We start from the raw sequence: 19,536 nt of genomic DNA on the forward strand, positions 1-19,536 counted from the left end.
CCCTACTTTTCCATACCTGAGGTGAGAATGGCTGCTGCAGATCAGGAGTGAGATGGAAGAAATGTAAAAAAAACCAAAGGGGACTGAGGTGGAAAGTTCAGTTCCTACTTGCTGTGCACTCAGGAAAAGAGAACGTGGAAGAAAAGAAATGCATACTTCTGGGAGCGGTGTGTAACCCTGAAGGAGCAGAGGTCTCTGGAATTGCTGAGCGTGACCCTTTGGGAGAGGGAGGAGGATCTAACTTGGGACGGTGTGCCATTGCATGAGAAAGGTGGACTGGAGCTAATGATTTGTGCATCCCATGCAGGCCCCCTCCTATAGAATTGCCTCAGGTCTTCACATGCAGCGCTTGGGGGTGTCAGAAAGGGGCCATTGAGGGTCCATAAAGCCCCTGGCACATGTGTGGTGTTCTGTGCCAAAGTTTAAAGTCTTGTGGCTTGCTACCTTAGCTCATCCTCTAACTGTGATTAACTTCCTGAATTTATTTCCAAGTTTTCCGTAGGCTTGCCTGATCCTTTGGATCAGTGGGCTTTCTGCAGGCAGTGTTTCCAGGGAACTGTTGGAAGCAGAGTGCTACTGCCAGTGGCAAGAGGCAGAAGCTGTTGTCAGTACTGACGGCCTCCTTGAGGGTTCCTTCTCTTAGGTCAGTACGACGGTACCAGACCCATGTATTACATGAATGCTGGCCTGGTTGTCGCTCAGATGTGGTCCTATTAGCGTGTCCTGGAAATTTGTCCATCTTAGCTCTAGATCACTGAAAAACATACGAATATTTCTTGCGTTTCTCTTTTGCATAGCTGTGCTGTCACTCAGAGGCAAAACTGTGTATTAGCCAGGTGCTTCCTGATCCCTCATTTGGGAAATCACTGCTCTGGGTCCTTCTTTCCAGCTGTAAGGTGTCTTGTTCCATTTGCAGAGCTTTCTTGCTCCTCAGGATGCAGTGGCCCAGGAAACCTCGGTCTTGTGTCAGGAAACAGTCTGCCTGCCTCTTCCTTGGCTCCTGTCTGTGCTCCACCTGCGTCTGATGGAAGCGCCTAGAACTTCTCTGTGGTGGCCGGAGAGGGTAGCTGGTTTGCTCTGGTGTCCCTGCAGTGCAGTCTCCTTTGTGCAGATCTGTTCCCTCGCTGTAAAGAGCAAGGTGGTAGCACAGCCGCCGAGGACAAGCATACTAGAGATCCACCAGACGGGTGGTGGTAGCTGAAATCACCCCAGAGCAGACCAGCTTTGGGAAGCAGTTGATTTGTCCTACAGCTCTGGGGGAGTGCTCAGCACGGTGGATGGTTGCTGACCTCTCCAGTCAGCAATACTCTTGTCATTTTAGTGCAGTCATGCTGGGCACCTACCAGAACTGCAGCTCACGTGGAAGATTCAGGCTCCAGAAACATCAGTGAAAGCAAACTGTGGGATTTCGGCCAAGAGTGCTGTGAGAGCTGAACTCGGGCACTGCGTGGTTGGGACGCCTCGCTCATGCTGAAAGGGGTGCCTTGTCCTCCTTCCTAGCACGTTGGCTGCCAAAAACACATGCCTGTCAGTGAATAGGTGGAGGACAACAGGAAAAATGTGCAGGGCATTAAAGACCACTTGGCATCTGAGTATTGAATTAGCTTGGGAAGTGACCGATCCCAGAAATTGCATCTGCCTGCTGTTTCCGGGAGTGATCTGATGTCCTTGAGAAGAGCCTGTTACAGCTAAACCACCGACGGGCTGATGAAACTGAGCATTGCAGAGGGGGGAGCCTGGTGCCCCTTGAGCAGAACAGTTTTAAGTTCATAATGCTGCTATCGCGTTCCTTGTATAATTTTATACAGCTCTTAAAGAGAAGGAACTACTGATTGTGTGTTCTTTGAGCCTAAACCATAACCCTGAGCCGAAGACTAACCTTGCTGGAGTAGAGCTGGAGACATCTGCCTAACTTCTGTCAGCACCCCAGCATCAGGGTGTAGGGAGCCTGGTGCTGTGCATGCAGCTGGTACTTCCAGAGCTTCTTTAGTTGTTAGTGCCAAAGGGACTCTACTACAGTGAAAGAAATAATTTTATTAAAGCGTGTGATATCTGGTAGCGGGTATCTGGATTCCACTGCTGACTCTGTTCCCAATATTTTGTCTCGGTCTCCATCTGCACTGAAGAAATGGCTGTATCTGGATTGTAGGGAGGCTTTCGGAGGATGAAAGAAGTGAATTGAGCTGCTGTTTGAAGGCACAAGGTTGCATCTGAAATCTATTTTTAGATAATTTTTGAAGAAATAGTTCAGGAAGAGCTGCTGTGCAGGTTGAAGATAATAGTGGGGAAAAGGGTCCCACATTCTGTTTTAAGATGATTCTTTGTCTGCAGTAACGGCTCATGTCATCCTTCTGTAGAGCACCTGAAAATGTAGGAGTCACGAAGGGCTCTGCACTGGCCAAACCTGTGCAAACTGAGGAGCTTTAGAGGTTTTTGCTTCTCCTTTGAGGCTTTCTCCCAGCTGCACAAGGCTATCTAGAAAGGATATGTTGCTGATTTCCATCCCTAGGAAGAAGCTAGGGTGATCTTAGATGTTCAGAGTGCCTTGATGGGCCTGCTGGAGGGTGGAAAAGATCCTGTCAGCTGCTTCTGCTCAGATGTCGTATCCTGTCGCTGTGGAGTCAGAAGCTCTGGAGTCTTCTCCTTAAAGGAGTCTTGGCCCGTGGAAATTGCTCAGAAATATTACCGTTTGTGTTTGAATGCAGGCCTCGTGCTTGGCACCACGGTTACTGTTTGCAAGGCACAAACAGCGACAGCACAGCTTACTCCTGAAGCATCCAGTGTCAGGGCGGTTCAGCTTCGCAAAGGTTGGCCCACCGAGTGGGTGGCGTCGGGATGCCCCGCTGTCACGAGCTGTCGTGTTCATCCCAGCGACGCTGCTGCCGTGCTGCCTTTACACTTGGACCTCGGCGCCGTCGTCTGTTTTTATGGTTTACTGCGTGAGGCTGCATATGCATCAGGACATTGTCGGGCTTAGAATTCTTCTGTAGCAAATCTGATTTTCCCGCAGTGTGACCTGTCAATTTGAAACCCTGAAAAGATTAATACACCTCTCCTGTATAACGCCAGAAAAATCATGTCACCTGTATCTGCTCAGCTGGGTTGAACAGACTGTACTTTCTGACCAAGCGGAGTGCTTTCGAAGTTATGAAAAGATACAACACTCTGCTTTCTCTTGCTTGATTTTTTTAAATTACTAAAGTTCCCATTGAGCACGGAAAAATACGCATCTTTTCTGTTTCAGTTTGTCTGAGTTTTAATTTATTGCCGCAGGAATATTTTTATGACCTTTTTTTTTCCTGCTGGGCTGAAGGGCCTGTAGTACACTTTCTTATGCTGTGACCCTCCAGCGGTTTGGAGGTGGCGATTGTAATCTCTTCTCGTAGATGTACAACTTGGCATTCACATCTATTAAGGCACAGTTTGAATACGATTCACCTACAAGGTGACAGAGGTTACTTGTGTGATTGCTGCTTATTTGTCATAATATATCACTATGTGTCAACTGCAAATTTTATCTGATCTGGAGCTTTCTTAAGGACCAAGTAGCAAACTGTGGAATAATTTCTTACACAAATGCAGAACTATCTGCAGAATTTCCTTTTCCTGCTCTTAAGAGCGCGGTGTTTTGCTTTCATGTGGTTTGCTTTCTCAAGTAGGAAGAACAGAAAGCAAGAGAGGAGCGTTTTTAACAGAAGATACCATGTTTAAACAAAACACTCCACTGCAAATCTGATTTTTTGCTTTTGGAACAGGAAAATGCAACATGTATAACATGATGGGTCTTGCTACTTAGGATGAGGATTATACAAACAACGTAGGCATTAAAATAACCCCTGTAGAAATTAATGGGGCTTCAGCATTTGCATGCCTTTAAAAACTGGTTGCTATTTGCAAGCTCGGTAGTGTTTTCTGACTGTGTCAATAGAGGAGAAAGATAACTCCTAGAATAGTTTTGAGACTTTGTGCGGGAAGACAATCACCAGCTTGGATCCAGGAACTGAAACGAGGCAAGATTGGGATAGATTGCCATTTCTGGAAGATACGCTTTTGCCAAAAAAGCACAATGCTCAATTCAGGAGCAACAAGCTAAATTTACAATGAAGATAACAGATTATTTGGAAGAAATGCTGAAGTGAAGTCTCCTCCCACCACTAGCACCCAGATACTATATTCTATTTCATAAGTTGGTCAGACTTTTTATTAAGTATAGGTTTGTTTCCTGCTGTTACTTGGTATGTGTGCACACACTCAGATTCCTCCTACTGGGAGAAACCAAAAGCTTCTCCAGATTTCTGCTTCTTGAATGATTAGAAAACTTACATTCAAGCTGAACTTGCATTTGTTAATTCATTGTTTTCATTCTATTTTGTCTTTAAAAAAATCTCTTTCCTGCTGTCTGACCCTTTGTCTGCTTATCCTTGGTGTATTTTTATGGACATCAGTCACAACTCCTTCTAGCCTTCATTTTGCTAGATTAAAGAAACTGAATTCTTCTAGTGTTCTCTTGTAAGATAGATTTCCATTCCCTGTCTTTGTCACTGCCTTTTCATTCACCTCTTCTACTTGAATTCAGGTTTGTTGACTGGACAACGTGACAGAGTGTATTCAGACTTCAGTTCACTAAATTCCATAGTTTTACTTCCACTTCAAATGTGTTACTTTCTGTTCATGGAATTCTCTTTAGCTATATAGCTTTTCTTCCTGCATTTAACATCAAGATCCTCAGTGAGTTTTGTCCTCTAGACTGCGTACTTGAAGTTGTCTCTGCTTGAAAGTTTTGAAATGAATGATGCCAGGTTTAGTGCCAGAATTTTCCATTCATCTCACTATCACCTTGGACAAACGCTCTCCTACTGTGCTGTCTGCCCTTAGCAGCAAAGAGTTGAAACAGATTTTAGAAAAGAGCTGTAAATTCTCCAGTCCTTTCAGTCTTTTTAATTGTATATTAAATGGTGGGCTAAAACGGACTTTTAGAAAAGTAAGAAATTATTGGGCTGAGAGGAGTTTTTCAGTGAAATTTTGTAGTCAGAATGATGTAAAATGAATGACTATACCAATGACTTTACCACATAAAAAGAATCAATAAGAATAGAATAAAAATTCTTTACTGCTGAAGAGAGGAAGAAATATAATGTGTTTCAGTGTCACTCATTCGTACTGAATCTGCAGGACTTCCATGTCTAAGTTTTTTGTCCTATTTTAACTTCTGGGAATGGTTCAAGGCTCGGTAGCTTTGTCAAATACTCATTTTGTTTCTCTTTATCTAAGAAGTTGAATGTTTTCATTTCCAGAGGGACTCTGTCCTGTTGCCTTGGCGTTTCCATGCCTGTGGCAAACGGGTGCCCATCATGATGAGGAGGGTGTACTAGCTGCTTAAATCCCTATTTCTGGAATTCATTAATGAAAGAACTAATCATAGAATCGTAAAACAGCCCAGGTTGGAAGGAAGCTCGAAAGGCCCAACATTTTGTGGGGAAGAGGAGCCTAGATGAGATTGTCTAGCACCCTGACTGATCGCACCTTGAAAACCTCCACTGATGGGGGCTCCACTGCCTCCCTGGGGAGTTTGTTTCAGTGAATGATTGTTCTGACTGTAAACATTTTCTCTTCTATTAAGATGAAATCAGATCTCTATATAGACACACACATATATATGAATATTCATATGTATATCATGATGTATGATTCATATCTGTATGATAGCTACATATTCATATCTGTATATATTCATGCCAAGATTAATTATATCTGTATGAACCTAGGTTTTTTCCTTTATGGTTCAAAAGTCATCATATTTTGTATTTTTAAAAATGCATCCTTTCTTAATCCTCACTTAACTGAAATGTTGTTCACCGTCTTGGAAGCCCTTTGGGGAAGGGGATCTGCAGGAGTACACCAGAGCATTTAGCATTGCAGGTCGCCTGTCCGGTCTCCTCTTAGTGCTGCTGTCTGTCACTGGGGCTTGCAGACATCTCTTACTTGGCACTCCTCTGGTTAGTACTAAACTGGGTGGAGAGTGTTTAGTAAGAAGGCAGTAAAGCACTTTACTCCTCTGATCTGTACCCTACTATCTCTGCCTTGCCAGTGTCCATTCTCTTGGTAACTGTAGAGCCGTCTGAACGGAGGAATAACATCAGAGCCAGAAAATCCTCAGCTCGTACCCAGCAGGCTGTTCCTCTGCCAGGGCAGGATCTTTCTTTCGTGTTCCTTTTTCTGTTGTTCATTTTTAATTTAGTTCTCAACAGCTCATGCGGTAATCTCCCACCTTCCATTTGGTCACCGATATTTTCAGCCTATCCCCTTGTCCTCACGAGCCGTTGCTTACTGAAGGCAGACAGATTTAGCTCTTCTAATCTTTCCTGGTGAGTCAGTGCCTCTGGCTCCTGAACTCCTGTGTGTCTCTTACATTTATGTGGTACCCAAGTTCCCTCTCTTTTGTTGAGGTGTCCCTGGAAAAAGGACACTGTTAAATGGGATGTCTGTGTAAAGACATCTCTAATGGTGGGTGTGAGGGGCTTGCTTTGAGGATTAGGAAGCCCAGATATTAGCGAGACATGGTGATCCTTTTGCTGGTATTTTCCCAGGTCCTTGCAATCTGTAGTTTAGGATTTCTGGACTGCTCATACCATTGTGCTAGACACAGTGGAGCTGCTGTCTATGACGTTGTCTGATCTCTTCAATCCCTTTTATACGTTTTAGTTCCACAGTATTTAGTGGTACTAAATTATGTAATTTACTTGTGCTTTGTGTTAAAAAGCTTTTTTTAAAGACTGCTGCTGAGATTTCATTGGGTATCCCTAATTCCTTTGTTGTTACAAACATGGAATAATCATTTCCTATGAAGATATTAATGGCGTGAAAAGATAAAAAGATGTCTATCCCTCCCCCTCCTGTATTTGGAGGCTCCTAACCTCCCCTCATATGGAACTATTAACGTTTTTACTGTCAGTGATTTGGAATGAGACCAGGCCTGATGCAGTGCTCAGCAGAACCCCACTTCTTGGTTCTTCACTGAAGACTGGTACTTGAGCTCTGCTAGTTCTTAGCTTGTATAACGTATACCAAAACCCAGCATCATATGATGTCAGTAAGAATATCTTCTGATAACAAGTTTCATGTTTTACAAAAGTCTGCTTATTAAATCTTTAGTATTACTTTATCAGCCAAGTCTGGAGTCTTGTCAAAGAGCGAAATAGAGGTGTGTTTGTTTTTTGAGACACCTAATTTTCATAAAATCCAGCTGTTCGGCATGAGTGCTGTTTCTGTGTGCCTGGTAAGAGGCATGCATGTTCTTCAGTTACTTTTCTGGAATTGGTGCTAGGATGATGAACTGACAGTTACAGGCATCATCCTGTGTAATCTCTTAGTCTAACAGCACAATGTGAATGCTGTGTCAGGCTATCACCATTCCAGAATTTTATAAATGCTCTATAAGCATATCAGAGATCTCGGTCAGTTGTTAGGACCCTCAGGTACAAGTTGTCCAGTCCTTTTGACTTTTAAAATGGTTATTCCTTATTGATGATATTGAATGGATTCTTTAGCTGCCGTTGGAGTGACGTGTGATTCATCACCGTGATGCGTGTACATTATCATGCTTCTGTCCAAATACAAACCAGAAGCATTTATCGCATGTTTGCATCTTCTGTGTCGTTGTTGACAATCCGGTCTCATTTAAAGTTTCGAGTGATGCAAATGCAGGGATTAGGCACTTATATGCCTCCAGAAGTATAGTAAGTTATAAAAAGATGCCTGTGCATGCAGAAACTTGCTACCTTCTGGAAATAAAGCCCTTAAACCCCCTCTCCCTTGGGTATGTCTGGAGGAACAACTTGGTCTTTCAGCAGGTTCTGAAGTGCAGCAGCTCCTGGCTTTGGCTGTCAAAGCCTGTGCATGTCTGGTTTGCTGCCTCTGCTGTGTCCCTGCCAAGAGCAAGTTGCAAAAGTCCTTGGCTGGCAGTTGGAAGGCGCAGCGCTGAGTACTGTCTCAGGACTGTTGGGCAATACTCAGATATCCCTGGCTGCTACTGGAAAGTAACCCTGTCCGTGTGTGCAACATTTCTAGTTTCTCCAGGGTGGTATACGTTTACTCGCTACAAGTTGGAAAATTCACGAGATCAAGTGAATCTGTTAAAAGATAGCTTTATTAAAAATGCATGAAAAATAGGTTGAGATGGGGTCGGTCCTTGTTTGAGTGTGTTCCTCCGAGACATACAGGCAGTAACACAGGTGGGACTGGGGGTGATAGGGGAGAGGGGTGGGGGATTAACTGCTTCCTTGGCTTGTGCTTTGGTGCCATGGCTGGTAAATGGGTTTCCCCGTAGTCTCCAGTGGGAGTTCAGGGAGATGACAACTCTAGGCTGAAGGGGCAGCTGTTTCAATTTTCCCACTTTTCTCCTTCCTCAGTGGCACTTTTCTATGGAGGGCATGGATGCTTGTCTGTCTGGGAGGAACTAGGAGGAAACTCTGGATATGTTGCCCATTTAATGAAGGTTTGCCCTTTCTGCGAAGGAGGGAGCCAGAATCAGTTGAGCAGCGTGTCTCTAGGTGAGGAGTATCACAGATTAGTTGTTACGTCTGAGATGAGCTGGTGCTGGGTGGCATGTGGATCCCTGATTCTAGGGGAAAGAATTCAAGATGAGAAAAATACTCAGGAAAGTCACTGGCAAGAGCGGGTGGAAGCTGGGCTGTCCCTGCGGTTAGGGCAGCTCTTGGCTGCATTTCCAGAGCGTCAGTCGAGACATCATGGAACTCAGGGCAACTCTGTAGCAGCCTTAGGACAGATGCATTTTGGGGAAGAAATAACTTCTTGGTTTAGTGCAAAAAGCAATGCCTGGGCTGTAATGTGAAATATTGAATATAAAACTGAAAGGCCATTATAGGCTACTGGATCCAGTGCCTTCTTTCTCAGGTTCATATTCATGTCAATTATTCTTTTCGTAGACTTCAAACAAACATTCACCAGTTCAGTTTCTTACCCCACTGTTTTTATAGGATAAATTATTTGCTTTGGGAGTTTGAAATCTTCTTTCCAGCCTAGATATATTTATGTCCAATTCGAGCCCATTTACTGCTGTTCTAGTAGTGTCTTTAGTTTAATTAGGTCTGCTTCCTTCTTGGTGTTTTGCTTTTTCATTTTATGTTGATAGACATAAGGTTCTTAACCCTCAGTCCAGTTGACTTTTCTGGCAAATTTCTGTGTATTTTCAGTCTGGTTTCTGTGGATTTGTGAAATGCGTGCGTTTTGTTGTTTATCTTTCAGTTAGTTTACACAATCAACTTCCTGTGCACTGAAAGTCACCTTCTGTAACCAGTGACACTGTATATTCCTCGATCATGGTCAAAAATAGCAATCCTGTCCTGTTGATTCAGGCACTGAGCAAAACCATCAACTATCTTACTTGGAAATACCTGGATTCTGTTATTAGAATACTCTCTAGCCCTTGACTGGAGACCTAATTTTCCATCGTCTTTAGAGGTTTTCGTGTTGAATATAGATATAAATCTTTAGAGCATTGCTAAAATCCAGTGACACTGGAAGAAAAAAAGTGGTATTTGTAGTTAGATCCTCATAGGCTTCTTCACGCAAGAAGCATTAGTCTAATCTATAACTGGTTTTAAAGCGCGCTGTCAATGACATGACATACTGTCTCATGACTACAGCATTCTTCTGTCTCGCCTGAAAAATCCTTGTCTTTCAATACTTGGATTTTACTCAGTCTCTAGGTCTTGCACCGCGGACGATGTACTTATGGTCCATCTAGAATCAGGGATTCCCTTGTGAAGATCCCAGCAGCTTTCTGCTAAGCTGACCAAAGGAAATGGCAAGGAACCTCATTTTAATTCTGCGTTTCCTGCGGTGTTTTTTGGCTTTTGTTTTTGCTTCAAACTTAGCAGAATGTGAAGGCCCACAGGCTGTTGCTTCTGTCATTGTAGAAAGTGAAGAAGGATTTGAAGGGAGGGGTTAAGGAAAGCAAGTCTCCTGCTCCTTTTGCTGCCCACGCTGAGGCCCAGCCTGGGCCAAGCGGACCTGACGTTGAAGCTAGACACCTCTGCAGCAGCCGCTCTCTGTTCTGGACTTGGTTTCCAGGGAAGTGACATCTGGAGGACAGTAAATTTGGTTCTCTCCAGGAGCCTATGTGCATTTCTGTCACTTACCTCACCAGCTCCTTGGTCCTTGGCCCTGACAGATCCCTGAGAGAGTCCTGTCTATCCCACTCTTTTCCCTGTATCCTACTACATGCTCCCTGCCTTCCTTCTCATGACTGGGGCAACGTGAACAGTTTATGCTGGTGTCCTGAATATAAGCAATTTCAGTTCAAGTTTCACCAAAAGTTTTGCTATTGGAAGTGTGCATAATTTGGTGTGTAGAGGTGGGAGATAGGAAGGAGAAGACTTCTGGTTTGCACAGGTACTGTCCCGAGCCTGCCTGTGCAGAGGGGAGAAGAGGAAGGAGCAGGTGGCTTTTCTGGAATCACGCATTGATTTACGTCAACAGAGCAAAACCAAGTATCTGTCCAGGCTGTTCTGGAAGAGGTGCCGTTCTTGTTACTGCACGCTCCATTGGGGTGACCCTTAATCTCCCAGTAGTTGTATGGAGTTACACCCCAAAGGAAGCCATGTGGTAGAGCTGGGCTGTAATGTGAACACCGCCCCTGTTTCTTTCTCCAGTCCCATCCCACTGCGGCTCAGTTTACTTTGTGGTGGACATCTCGTTACGATGTGTTCATTGCAGGCAAACTGACTCTTGGTCTTGAGGTACGGTTCAGGACTCGACTGTGGAAAAGGATTTGTTTGTTTAAATGTATTGTGACTTTGGTGCCTTTGAGGCCTGGGTACCACAACTTACACAAATATGTGAGCAGATGCATGCAGATAAAGTTTATACTCTTGTGCTTATTCTTTAAGTAGTCATCCCTTGCTCTTCAAGATGTTTTGGGCATTCTCCCGGTCTGCACTGACCTGTAACCTGTGTCCATTCTGCTTCCAGTTGACACTGACTATCGTGCGGCAGACGGGGGGGCTGGGCATCAGCATCGCAGGGGGCAAGGGCTCCACCCCCTATAAGGGTGACGATGAGGTAAGACCCTGCACTGTATAGTTGTTGAAGCACCCACTTTCAGGGACTAGTTCTCTGTAACTGGAGGTCGGGTGTCTGTATGTGTCGGCTTTGTGGCTGGGATGGGCTTTTGGAGCAAGATGGGAGCAGCCCTGGGCCCACCCCAAAGCAGGAGGCTGGCTCTTGCCTCTGGAGCACAGCTGGTTGTCCCTTCCTGCTGCTGACCGCAGAGAGCAGTGATGGGAATGGCTGTTTCTTTCCCATCTGTGTCCTCACGAGGCAAAGAGCATGGGGCTGTCTTCCACACATGTGGTGGCACCAGCTGTGTCATGTTCTCATCCCACTGGAAAATTATTTGTGTCATTCCCTCTGCCTCTTTGTCACCTGCGGGGTAACCCTGCAATGGGATTTCTTTCCCCTTTGTACTGACTCCTGAATAGGGTGATGTGGCTGTCCTGTCCCCACGTCCAGGGTATGGGATTGACGAGGGATTTACCCTTCCCCTTAAGTTGAACGGGGCGACGTGTCTCTCTATGCTTTTAGAGGGTTGAGGAATGGGCTCCACCTCTTCTAACAAGTAGTTTTGTTTCCAGGGCATCTTTATTTCCCGTGTGTCAGAAGAGGGTCCTGCAGCTCGTGCAGGGGTTCGTGTTGGGGACAAGCTTCTGGAGGTAAGAACATAGCTACTGTGAAGAAGTAGATGCTTCTAGTGACTTGAGAGCAGCGGGAGAAGGATGGTTTGGTATTTATTTGCATTGCGCTAGTTTGTAGGCCACATTAAGCATCAGGAGCTATGCAAGAGCAGAACAAAATTCCCCTGGCTCAAAGAGTTAGTTGTTTAATTAACGTTACTCTTTATCCTTTGCTGCTTTATAAGGACAGAAATTGCTCCTGCATTCGCTCTCCCCTGACTCTGAAGTGTTGTGTAACCCAGGTGGGAGGAAATACTCAGCAGTGTGCGCCCACATCCCCAGCGGGCTGACCAGCTGGCCCCCACAGCTGCTTTCCTGTGTGGGGCAAAAGCGGATCTTGTAAGAGAACTTCTTAACCAGGGAGCCAGCCACATGCCATACTTGCCTGTCTTCAAATTATTTGAAAACGTGATTAATCATACAGGATTGAGATGCACTTGAGGAAGAATTGATTGCATTATGGAGGGAATAGAGGTCACTACAGGGCTGGACAGAGATCAGAGCAGTAAGTAGTCTGTACCTCGGGCACTGACCTGTGTTGGTGAGATCCGGTGTGGTGTCTCCAGGTACCTCATGCATTCCTACCCACCGCAGCCTCCGTATTAGCAGTGGAGGCCTGGGCATTTGCCTGAGTAGATGTTCCAGTCTTTCTCACCATGTACCTGGCATTGACCATGGTAGAAGTCAAATAAAGTGCTATATCGTTTTGTAATTAGAAGTTTTTATATTGCTTTGTGAGAAAAACTTGATTCTGGAGTTTCAGAAGTTACCTGTTCACTTCTGCAGCTATCATAGGATTGTCTTGATAATTCCGTGAAGTTTAATTCCAAAAAGGAATATGCACTTCATCTAGCCTGGTCTCTTGTACGTTTTAAGGCCTTAAGTGTCACCAGGCATCCTTGTGCTGCATGCATTGTACTGCATTTTGCTGCAAAATGACTTCCAAAAGGGAGTCAGATCCTGAAGATTTTGAGAGATATCTGATTTTTCCCTTTCCCAACAGTTAAATTCATGGCACCCTACTACTTCATGTAACATAGATCCCTCTTCAGTTACAGCTTTAGAAGGCGGCTGTGTTTTTTTCACTTCTTGTTCACTTCCCTTGATGCCCATTCAGCTATGCCTTCTGGAAAAGTGGATGTACCCTCCCAGCATAACTCAGAGATTTGTCGTATTCCTTCTAAAAGACTCTGTTATGTCCACGAGTAAGACGTGGCTGAGGCACGTCAGACTTGGGTTCTGTTCGCATTGGCTATGAATCGTAAGGAATACCTCTTTACACCTCGACTAGGGATACGGAGCGTTGCTCAGTAATGAAGGCCATGATGGGAAGAAACCCTAAATGCCATGAATGCCATCAAATAGATTTAAGGATCTAGTTTTCAGGCTGAGAGCCAGACAACCTTTCCTGTAAGCATGTGTTAATATGAAATGAGGTGACTGCTACAAAAAGAAGATTCTTCAGCTTCATGGGCCCCCACTTTGCATTTCCTCAGTCTTCTGATGTGGTAGGACTTTCTTTCTGAAATCAGGGAAGCCAGAGTGGAGGGAATCAGGTTGCTTCCCTCTGAGCTGCAGAACCTGGTGTCCTCCCTGTAAATACTCTACTAATTTTGTGTGGAAGGGAAGGAAACGGGTGTTTTGGGGTATGAGGAGGTAGATGTCCTTCTTGAAGGTGAACAAGAAGTTGTGTCAACCTGAGTTGTACTGAGATTTGTTAGGGGAGATAGTTCTGGATGAGTGGTTATCTGTCTGGAAGTTTGTTGCCTGCAGGGATGATACAAGTGATAGGGAAGTTGGAGCTCCCTGTGGTGGGAGAATTCCTCTGCAAAGGTCCTTTACTGTGTTTGGCAGGGGCTGCCCTGGCCTGGGAGAGGCAGCACGTGTTGTGGGAGCCTCCTGCGCTGTGCGAGCATAGGGAAACTCCCTTGTGGGCAGCCAGTGAGGTCTGGGTACCCCTGTGGGAACAAAGCGTCGACCCAGCTCGGAATCGATTTGGTTGGAAGAGACCTCTGGGATCATCGAGTCCAACCTTTGCCCTAACACCACCGTGTCAACTAGACCATGGCACTAAGTGCCATGTCCAGGCTTTTCTTAAACCCCTCCAGGGGTGGGGACTCCACCACCTCCCTGGGCAGCCCATTCCAATGCCTTTCTGTGAAGAAATGCCTCCTCATGTCTAGCCTGAACTTCCCCTGGCGCAGTTTCAGACTATGCCCTCTTGTCCTGTCACTAGTTGCCTAGGAGAAGTGGTCGACCCCAAATTTGCTACCCCCTCCTTTCAGGTGGTTGTAGAGAGTGATCAGGTGTCCCCTCAGCCTCCTCTTCTCCAGACCAAACCCCCCCAGCTCCCTCAGCCGCTCCCCATCAGACTTGTGCTCCAGACCCTTCACCACCTTCATTGCCCTTCTCTGGACTCGCTCCAGCACCTCGCGGCCTTTCTTAAAGTGTGGGGCCCAGAAATGGACTCAGGACTCGACGTGTGGCCTCGCCAGTACCGAGTACAGGGGGACGATCACCGCCCTGGTCCTGCTGGCCACACCATTTCTGATACAAGCCAGGATTCCCATGCTCTACAAGGATGAGCTGTGCTTCTGTTGGGCAGCAGTCGCTAAGGCTGGAGCTGTCTGTGCGGGTGTTGGAAGAGCTCCCCACGGAGGTAAGGGTTGTGCCTGGCTCTGTCTGTCCCCAGGTGAACGGCGTGTCCCTGCACTGTGCTGAGCACCACGTGGCCGTGGAAGCTCTGCGTGGATCAGGAAGCTCCGTCTCCATGACGGTTCTGCGGGAGCGGATGGTGGAGCCAGAGAATGCCATCACTGTCACACCACTGCGCCCTGAGGATGACTATAGCCCTCGTGAGAGGCGAGGTGGTCTCCGCTTCCCAGAGCGACCCGAGGGGGCACCTCCCACAGAGAGATATTCCACCTGCCTCATGCGCAACGAGAAGGGCCTGGGCTTCAGCATTGCTGGTGGCAAAGGCTCCACGCCCTACCGGGCTGGTGACACGGTCAGTAATGATTCCCTAGGAAGGAAGATGCTCGATCCCTGAGTCTCAGCACTACTTGTGGGAGCAGCGTGGGGTCTTCCTCAGCCGTGGGCACGCCGCAGTGCAGCATGGCCCTGGGGTGGTGGGCCAGGAGGGCTCTGAGAGCCAGAATCTACTCTTAGGTCGGGGAAGGAGAGAAGTTGAGAAGGAGGTGGGGCTGGGGCTCACAATCCCTGCCAGTGACATTTAATCTTGCTCCTCTCCTCTTGACATACATTCTGGGCTCTCGGCCACATGAAGGCTTTGCTGCAGCTGGAGGTTTTGCAGGTGGCTCTAGAAGCAGAAGGGGGTTTGTGTGGAGTGAGGAACAAATGGGAAGTGCCAGGGCAGGGGAGGGGTCTGCAAAGGGGAAAGGGCTGAGACCTGCCTGGTGTCCAAGAACGATTCTGGAAAGCCAGGCCCTGGTGAGGGGAAGCACAGGCTGCTCTGACCCTTCTGACTGTGTTGCAGGGGATCTTTATCTCACGGATTGCAGAAGGTGGTGCAGCCCATCGGGACGGGATCCTGCACGTAGGGGATCGGGTCATCTCGGTGAGTGTGTGTGGAGAAGGGGTCTGACTCAGCTCCCTGCCCATCCTCATACAGGGGCAGGGTTTCTGTCATCGAAGCTGGATTTTGGGGGTCCTTTTTTCAGCTCCTGAGCCTTCTGGGAGAGCGTTTAATCTTGGTGATTCTACCCCTGCCTGTGACTGGCGGTGGGTGCAGTTAAAGCCTCCCTTTTCCCCAAGCACTGCATGTGAGCGCTTCCCTGCAGGAACATCATGTGGCAATCTGGGCTGTACTGGAGAGACGATACGACGGCACTGCCCTAGCCTGGTGTCCCTCCAGAGCCTTGTGGCACAGCCTCGGAGGGCTCTGCCGCAGCGTGGCGTGTGGGGAGGGAAGCCCTTTGCTGACCGGCTCCCTGTGGAGAGCAAGGTGACAGGGGTTCAGCATAGGCTGAAGCGGAGGGAGGCTGCCTGAGGGTGGTGTGGAGCTGGGCAGGGTGTCCCGCAGTGCTTCCCCCTGCTTTCATTTGGAACTCTGGCCCCAGTTTCCCTTGCTGTTTGTGCCGGTGGTATGGATCTCACTGCTGCCTCTAACCTCGAGTCTCTCTGCCTAATGTGTCACTTGCTCCCCCTCCTGCGGGGAGAGTCTGCTGAGTCTCCTGACCCTCTTCCCAACCTCGCATGCTGCCTCCGAGTGAAAGCTCCTGCATCCTGGTGCTGGTGGTGGGTTTCTGATCCAGCTGTTGTGGTAAGAGCACGTGTTACCACAGAGCTGGCGTGAGTAAACACTGATACAGCCTTGTCAGTGCTGGCTTCTGTCTGCTCTATCCCTAGGCTGGGGGCTGTGTTGTATTTCCTCTGGCACCACGTTTTAGTGGAGCTCTGGGCCGGGTCTGACATTCGTATCTTGGCAGGAGACTTGAACTGGTACAGCATCTCTCCCTCCTTGCTAGTGCTCCCCCCTCCTCCCAGTAACCAAGCCCTGACCGTGATTGTTGTCAGCTAGCCTAAATTATTTTGGTTTTGCTCATCTTTTGATGGCTCCACTGCTACAGAGGCATGACTGAGAGGTGTAATTGCAGGCACACAGCCTATCATGTGGTGTTGATTTGCTCTACCTGTGGCAAGAAGGAAACACCAGATCTCGGAATAGAGTCAAAAGTCAAACCTGCCTCCACCCCCTGTTAGCAGTTCTATTTATATCAGTGGGCAGCTTCACAGGAAAAGCAGATCTAATTCCCTAGTAATAGCTTGCAGTGTCTTCAGACTGCAATGTGTGGGCTCAGGGCTTACAGAACTCAGGGCCTTTGTTAGATTTTCGTGTGGATGAAGGCCTTGCTGTCATTAGTCCTCTGACACACCCCGCTGCAATGATGAGTGCCATGTTACTGCAAGGTAGGAAGTATGTCCCTGCTTTGAGAGCACGGTCCTCTGCTCTCAGGGATGTTACCTATGCTGAAGTGTGTGTAGTCATAAAAGGTTTGGTGCTGAGCATCAGCTGCAGCTCAAATCTTGTGCTCGGTTATAACGAAAGCAGGAACAAATCATTATCTTCCAGAAGAACGCTTACCTAGTCTAGACTATTCACATAACTTCTGTGCCTTCCAGCAAGTGTCTGACTGTCGCTCCTCCAGCAGCCGTGCCTCCTGGCAGCACTTGCCGTTCTGCCTTGCCTGCTCGTTGGGTTCCCTGCTAAGTATGATATCCATGTAGTGGTAGTGTTACATCCTGAGGCCTCTTGTATCTTCTCGGTGATATTTGTCCTTGAAAATATCTGCTTGCTGTAAGAGATGCATGAGCAGCTGTGTGAGTTTCGCTCCATCTCTGGCAAAATCTGGTTAGAGCTGTGGGGCTGCCCTGGCCCAGCAATACTGGACGTCGAGAGAGTGTCTGTTCGCTTCAAAGCAGTGCCTGCATAGCATTACGTAAATTCCCTGTTTACCGCAACTCTTTTGAAATGGTGGTTGTCCATTTTTACTGGAAAGCTTTTCAGGGTGTGATGATTCCTGGGATGTGCAGTGCAGGTTCTATGTGTTCCCCTGTATCTGCGTGGGAAAAGCGGGAGGGCCCTCGGTAGGATACAGGTGGTTTCATAGGTCCAGCAGGCAGAGGCCCATTTCCAAAGCCATAGTCTCCTAGTCATGCCTCAGCTCTCACTTTGCCAAAGAATTTTTGTTTTCTTAGGAAAAGAAATACAGCACAGCTTCATACTCTTCCCCTGTGCTCTAAATTGTCCTGGACTTCTCTGCAGGGGAAGGACTGGGATAGCTCCTTTTTCTTTCTTAAGGGAGCTTTGAGTACATGGATTGAAGAGCCCAGCCTCGATCTCTCTTCAAAGTTAACACCCCACAAAACTCGCCAGTGATTGACTACTAACTCTCCAGCTTTCCCCACATTCTAGTGTGTCTTGAGAGTCAGCACAGGCGTCTTGAGAGTCATTTTGGTAGTGGAAGACGTGGGACAGGGAGCTGCAAGGGGGTAGTGTTGGGGTTTGAATCATGGGATGGGAATCTGGCAGGGAGGGTGCGGGATTGGGAGCAGTGGCTAAGGGCAGCTAGTTTTGTGTGACAGGACTGGGAGTAGACTGAAGAAAACTGATTCTGGGGGAGTTTGAGGACAGTAGTAGCACCAGGCGACACATGGGAGTCCTAATGAGAGCAGTCTGATGACTAAGAAATTTGCCAGAATAACAGAACTCCCTGGCACACGGAAAAATGCGTGAAGCTGGGAAAGGACAGATGACAGTCTTTCCTTTCCTCTGAGCACTTAGATAGCTGAAGTGCACTGATTGGCCTTGTTCTCTTGCTAAGCAGAGACATGGCAATAAAGGCCATTGAAAGCCAGCTGTCCAAAAGCTGGGAAGGCATCATGATGTCCGGTAATGAAGAAGTTAATGAGTAAAATGCCGTCAAGGGCTGTTATATATGATATACTGCTGACTGAGGGGGTTCCTGTATCCCTGTTCACTAGTCGAGGGAAGTACCACTGTATACTTTTGATCTGACCATTCTTATCTTCTTGTCAGTGGCAGAAAAATAACAGAGGGGAATGTGTGAAGTCCAGAGTGTATGCTGCTACAGTAGGTCTGTCTGTGGGGTATGTTGGGCCTTGATTTGATCTGGTGGCAAGAGCCTAAGGGCCAAGTCTCTTCTGCGTGTCGTCTTTGTTAAAAATTGGTGTATCTGGTGGATGGGAGGACCCAAGGGGATCCTCCCTTCCCAGTCCACTGGACATAAGGCTGCCATTTTTCCCTGTTCCCACGTCCAGCAGTCAGGAAGGTTAAGTGCAGATTCCAAAGATGAAGCACACTGCAGACATGGCTGGTCACAGATTTACACAGACAAGAAGGCAGGCGGTACCTTTACGGACACACACACAAACACAAACAGTCCTCATAGGGCGTGAACAACACAGACGACTCAACCCTGTTCCTGCCCTCTGCCTAATGAGGTACTGAAACGTGCACATATACTACCTCACTCAATTCGCATGAACGTTCATGTTGGCAGGTCTCTTCAGTCTCTGGCCCAAGCATCAAGTTCTTCAAGGCTCTTTGGTCAGATCCTGAACCTTTTATCCAGTTTCTGGGCCAGCTGTTGGGTCTTTCCACGTTTTGGATTCCTACTTGCTGGCTAGTCCAACATGAATTTTACTAGTAGATCTTGCACACATGCCCAGAATAGAGAGCAAACTCACACAGAAAATACAAACAGTGTTTGATAAAACGATAGAGCAGACCTAGTTGATGAGGCACAGGGCTTGGCCAGAGAAGCATGCTGACCAGCGGCCTGCTTGCACGTCATCAGCCTCTTTTATCCTCCACCTGCTCCATTTTCCCATGCTTGTTCCTCCCCTCCCCTTCTTGGCCACTCCCCTTTCCTACCTGTGATCCTTCTGCCAACCATCCCATAATAAGTTTTGCACATTCCCACAGTCCCCCTTAAAAATTCGTGTAGCGAGTTTGCTCTTTCCTCTGAGAGCTGTTCTGATTACCTGTGATAATCCGGATTGCTTCTGCGTGTTGATTACCAAGTTTTTGGTGGCACTTCTTTAACGTTACCCTTTGAGTGATTCCTTTAACGATCCATCCGTGAGCGTCTTGACTCTTGTCTCTGTTATCTGCATTTCATTAAGGTTTGTGCACCTGTGTGTTTCATTTCTTACCTTTCCTGCTTGTTGCCCTGTCTCTGAGGCTCAGCATCCCTTCCCCAGCTACCTTTACGTCCCTCTGTTCCTGCACGCCTGTGCA

At 47.2% G+C, this 19,536-nt stretch overlaps 1 protein-coding gene across 1 annotated transcript in view; it reads left to right on the forward strand.

Moving 5' to 3' along the window:
• The window catches only part of LOC104167193 (protein scribble homolog), a gene marked incomplete at both ends in the record, with an annotated part of 59,675 nt that overhangs the window by 16,817 nt on the left and 23,322 nt on the right, over positions 1 to 19,536 (forward strand). The window contains 4 exons of the mRNA XM_009707379.1: positions 10,993 to 11,082; positions 11,655 to 11,732; positions 14,446 to 14,760; positions 15,250 to 15,330. Of these exons, the coding sequence (XP_009705681.1) occupies positions 10,993 to 11,082; positions 11,655 to 11,732; positions 14,446 to 14,760; positions 15,250 to 15,330 (564 nt within the window). The remainder of the gene's footprint in view (positions 1 to 10,992; positions 11,083 to 11,654; positions 11,733 to 14,445; positions 14,761 to 15,249; positions 15,331 to 19,536) is intronic.

Source organism: Cariama cristata, unplaced genomic scaffold (genome assembly GCF_000690535.1).
Source record: "Cariama cristata isolate BGI_N322 unplaced genomic scaffold, ASM69053v1 scaffold3579, whole genome shotgun sequence".
NCBI lineage: Eukaryota > Metazoa > Chordata > Aves > Cariamiformes > Cariamidae > Cariama > Cariama cristata.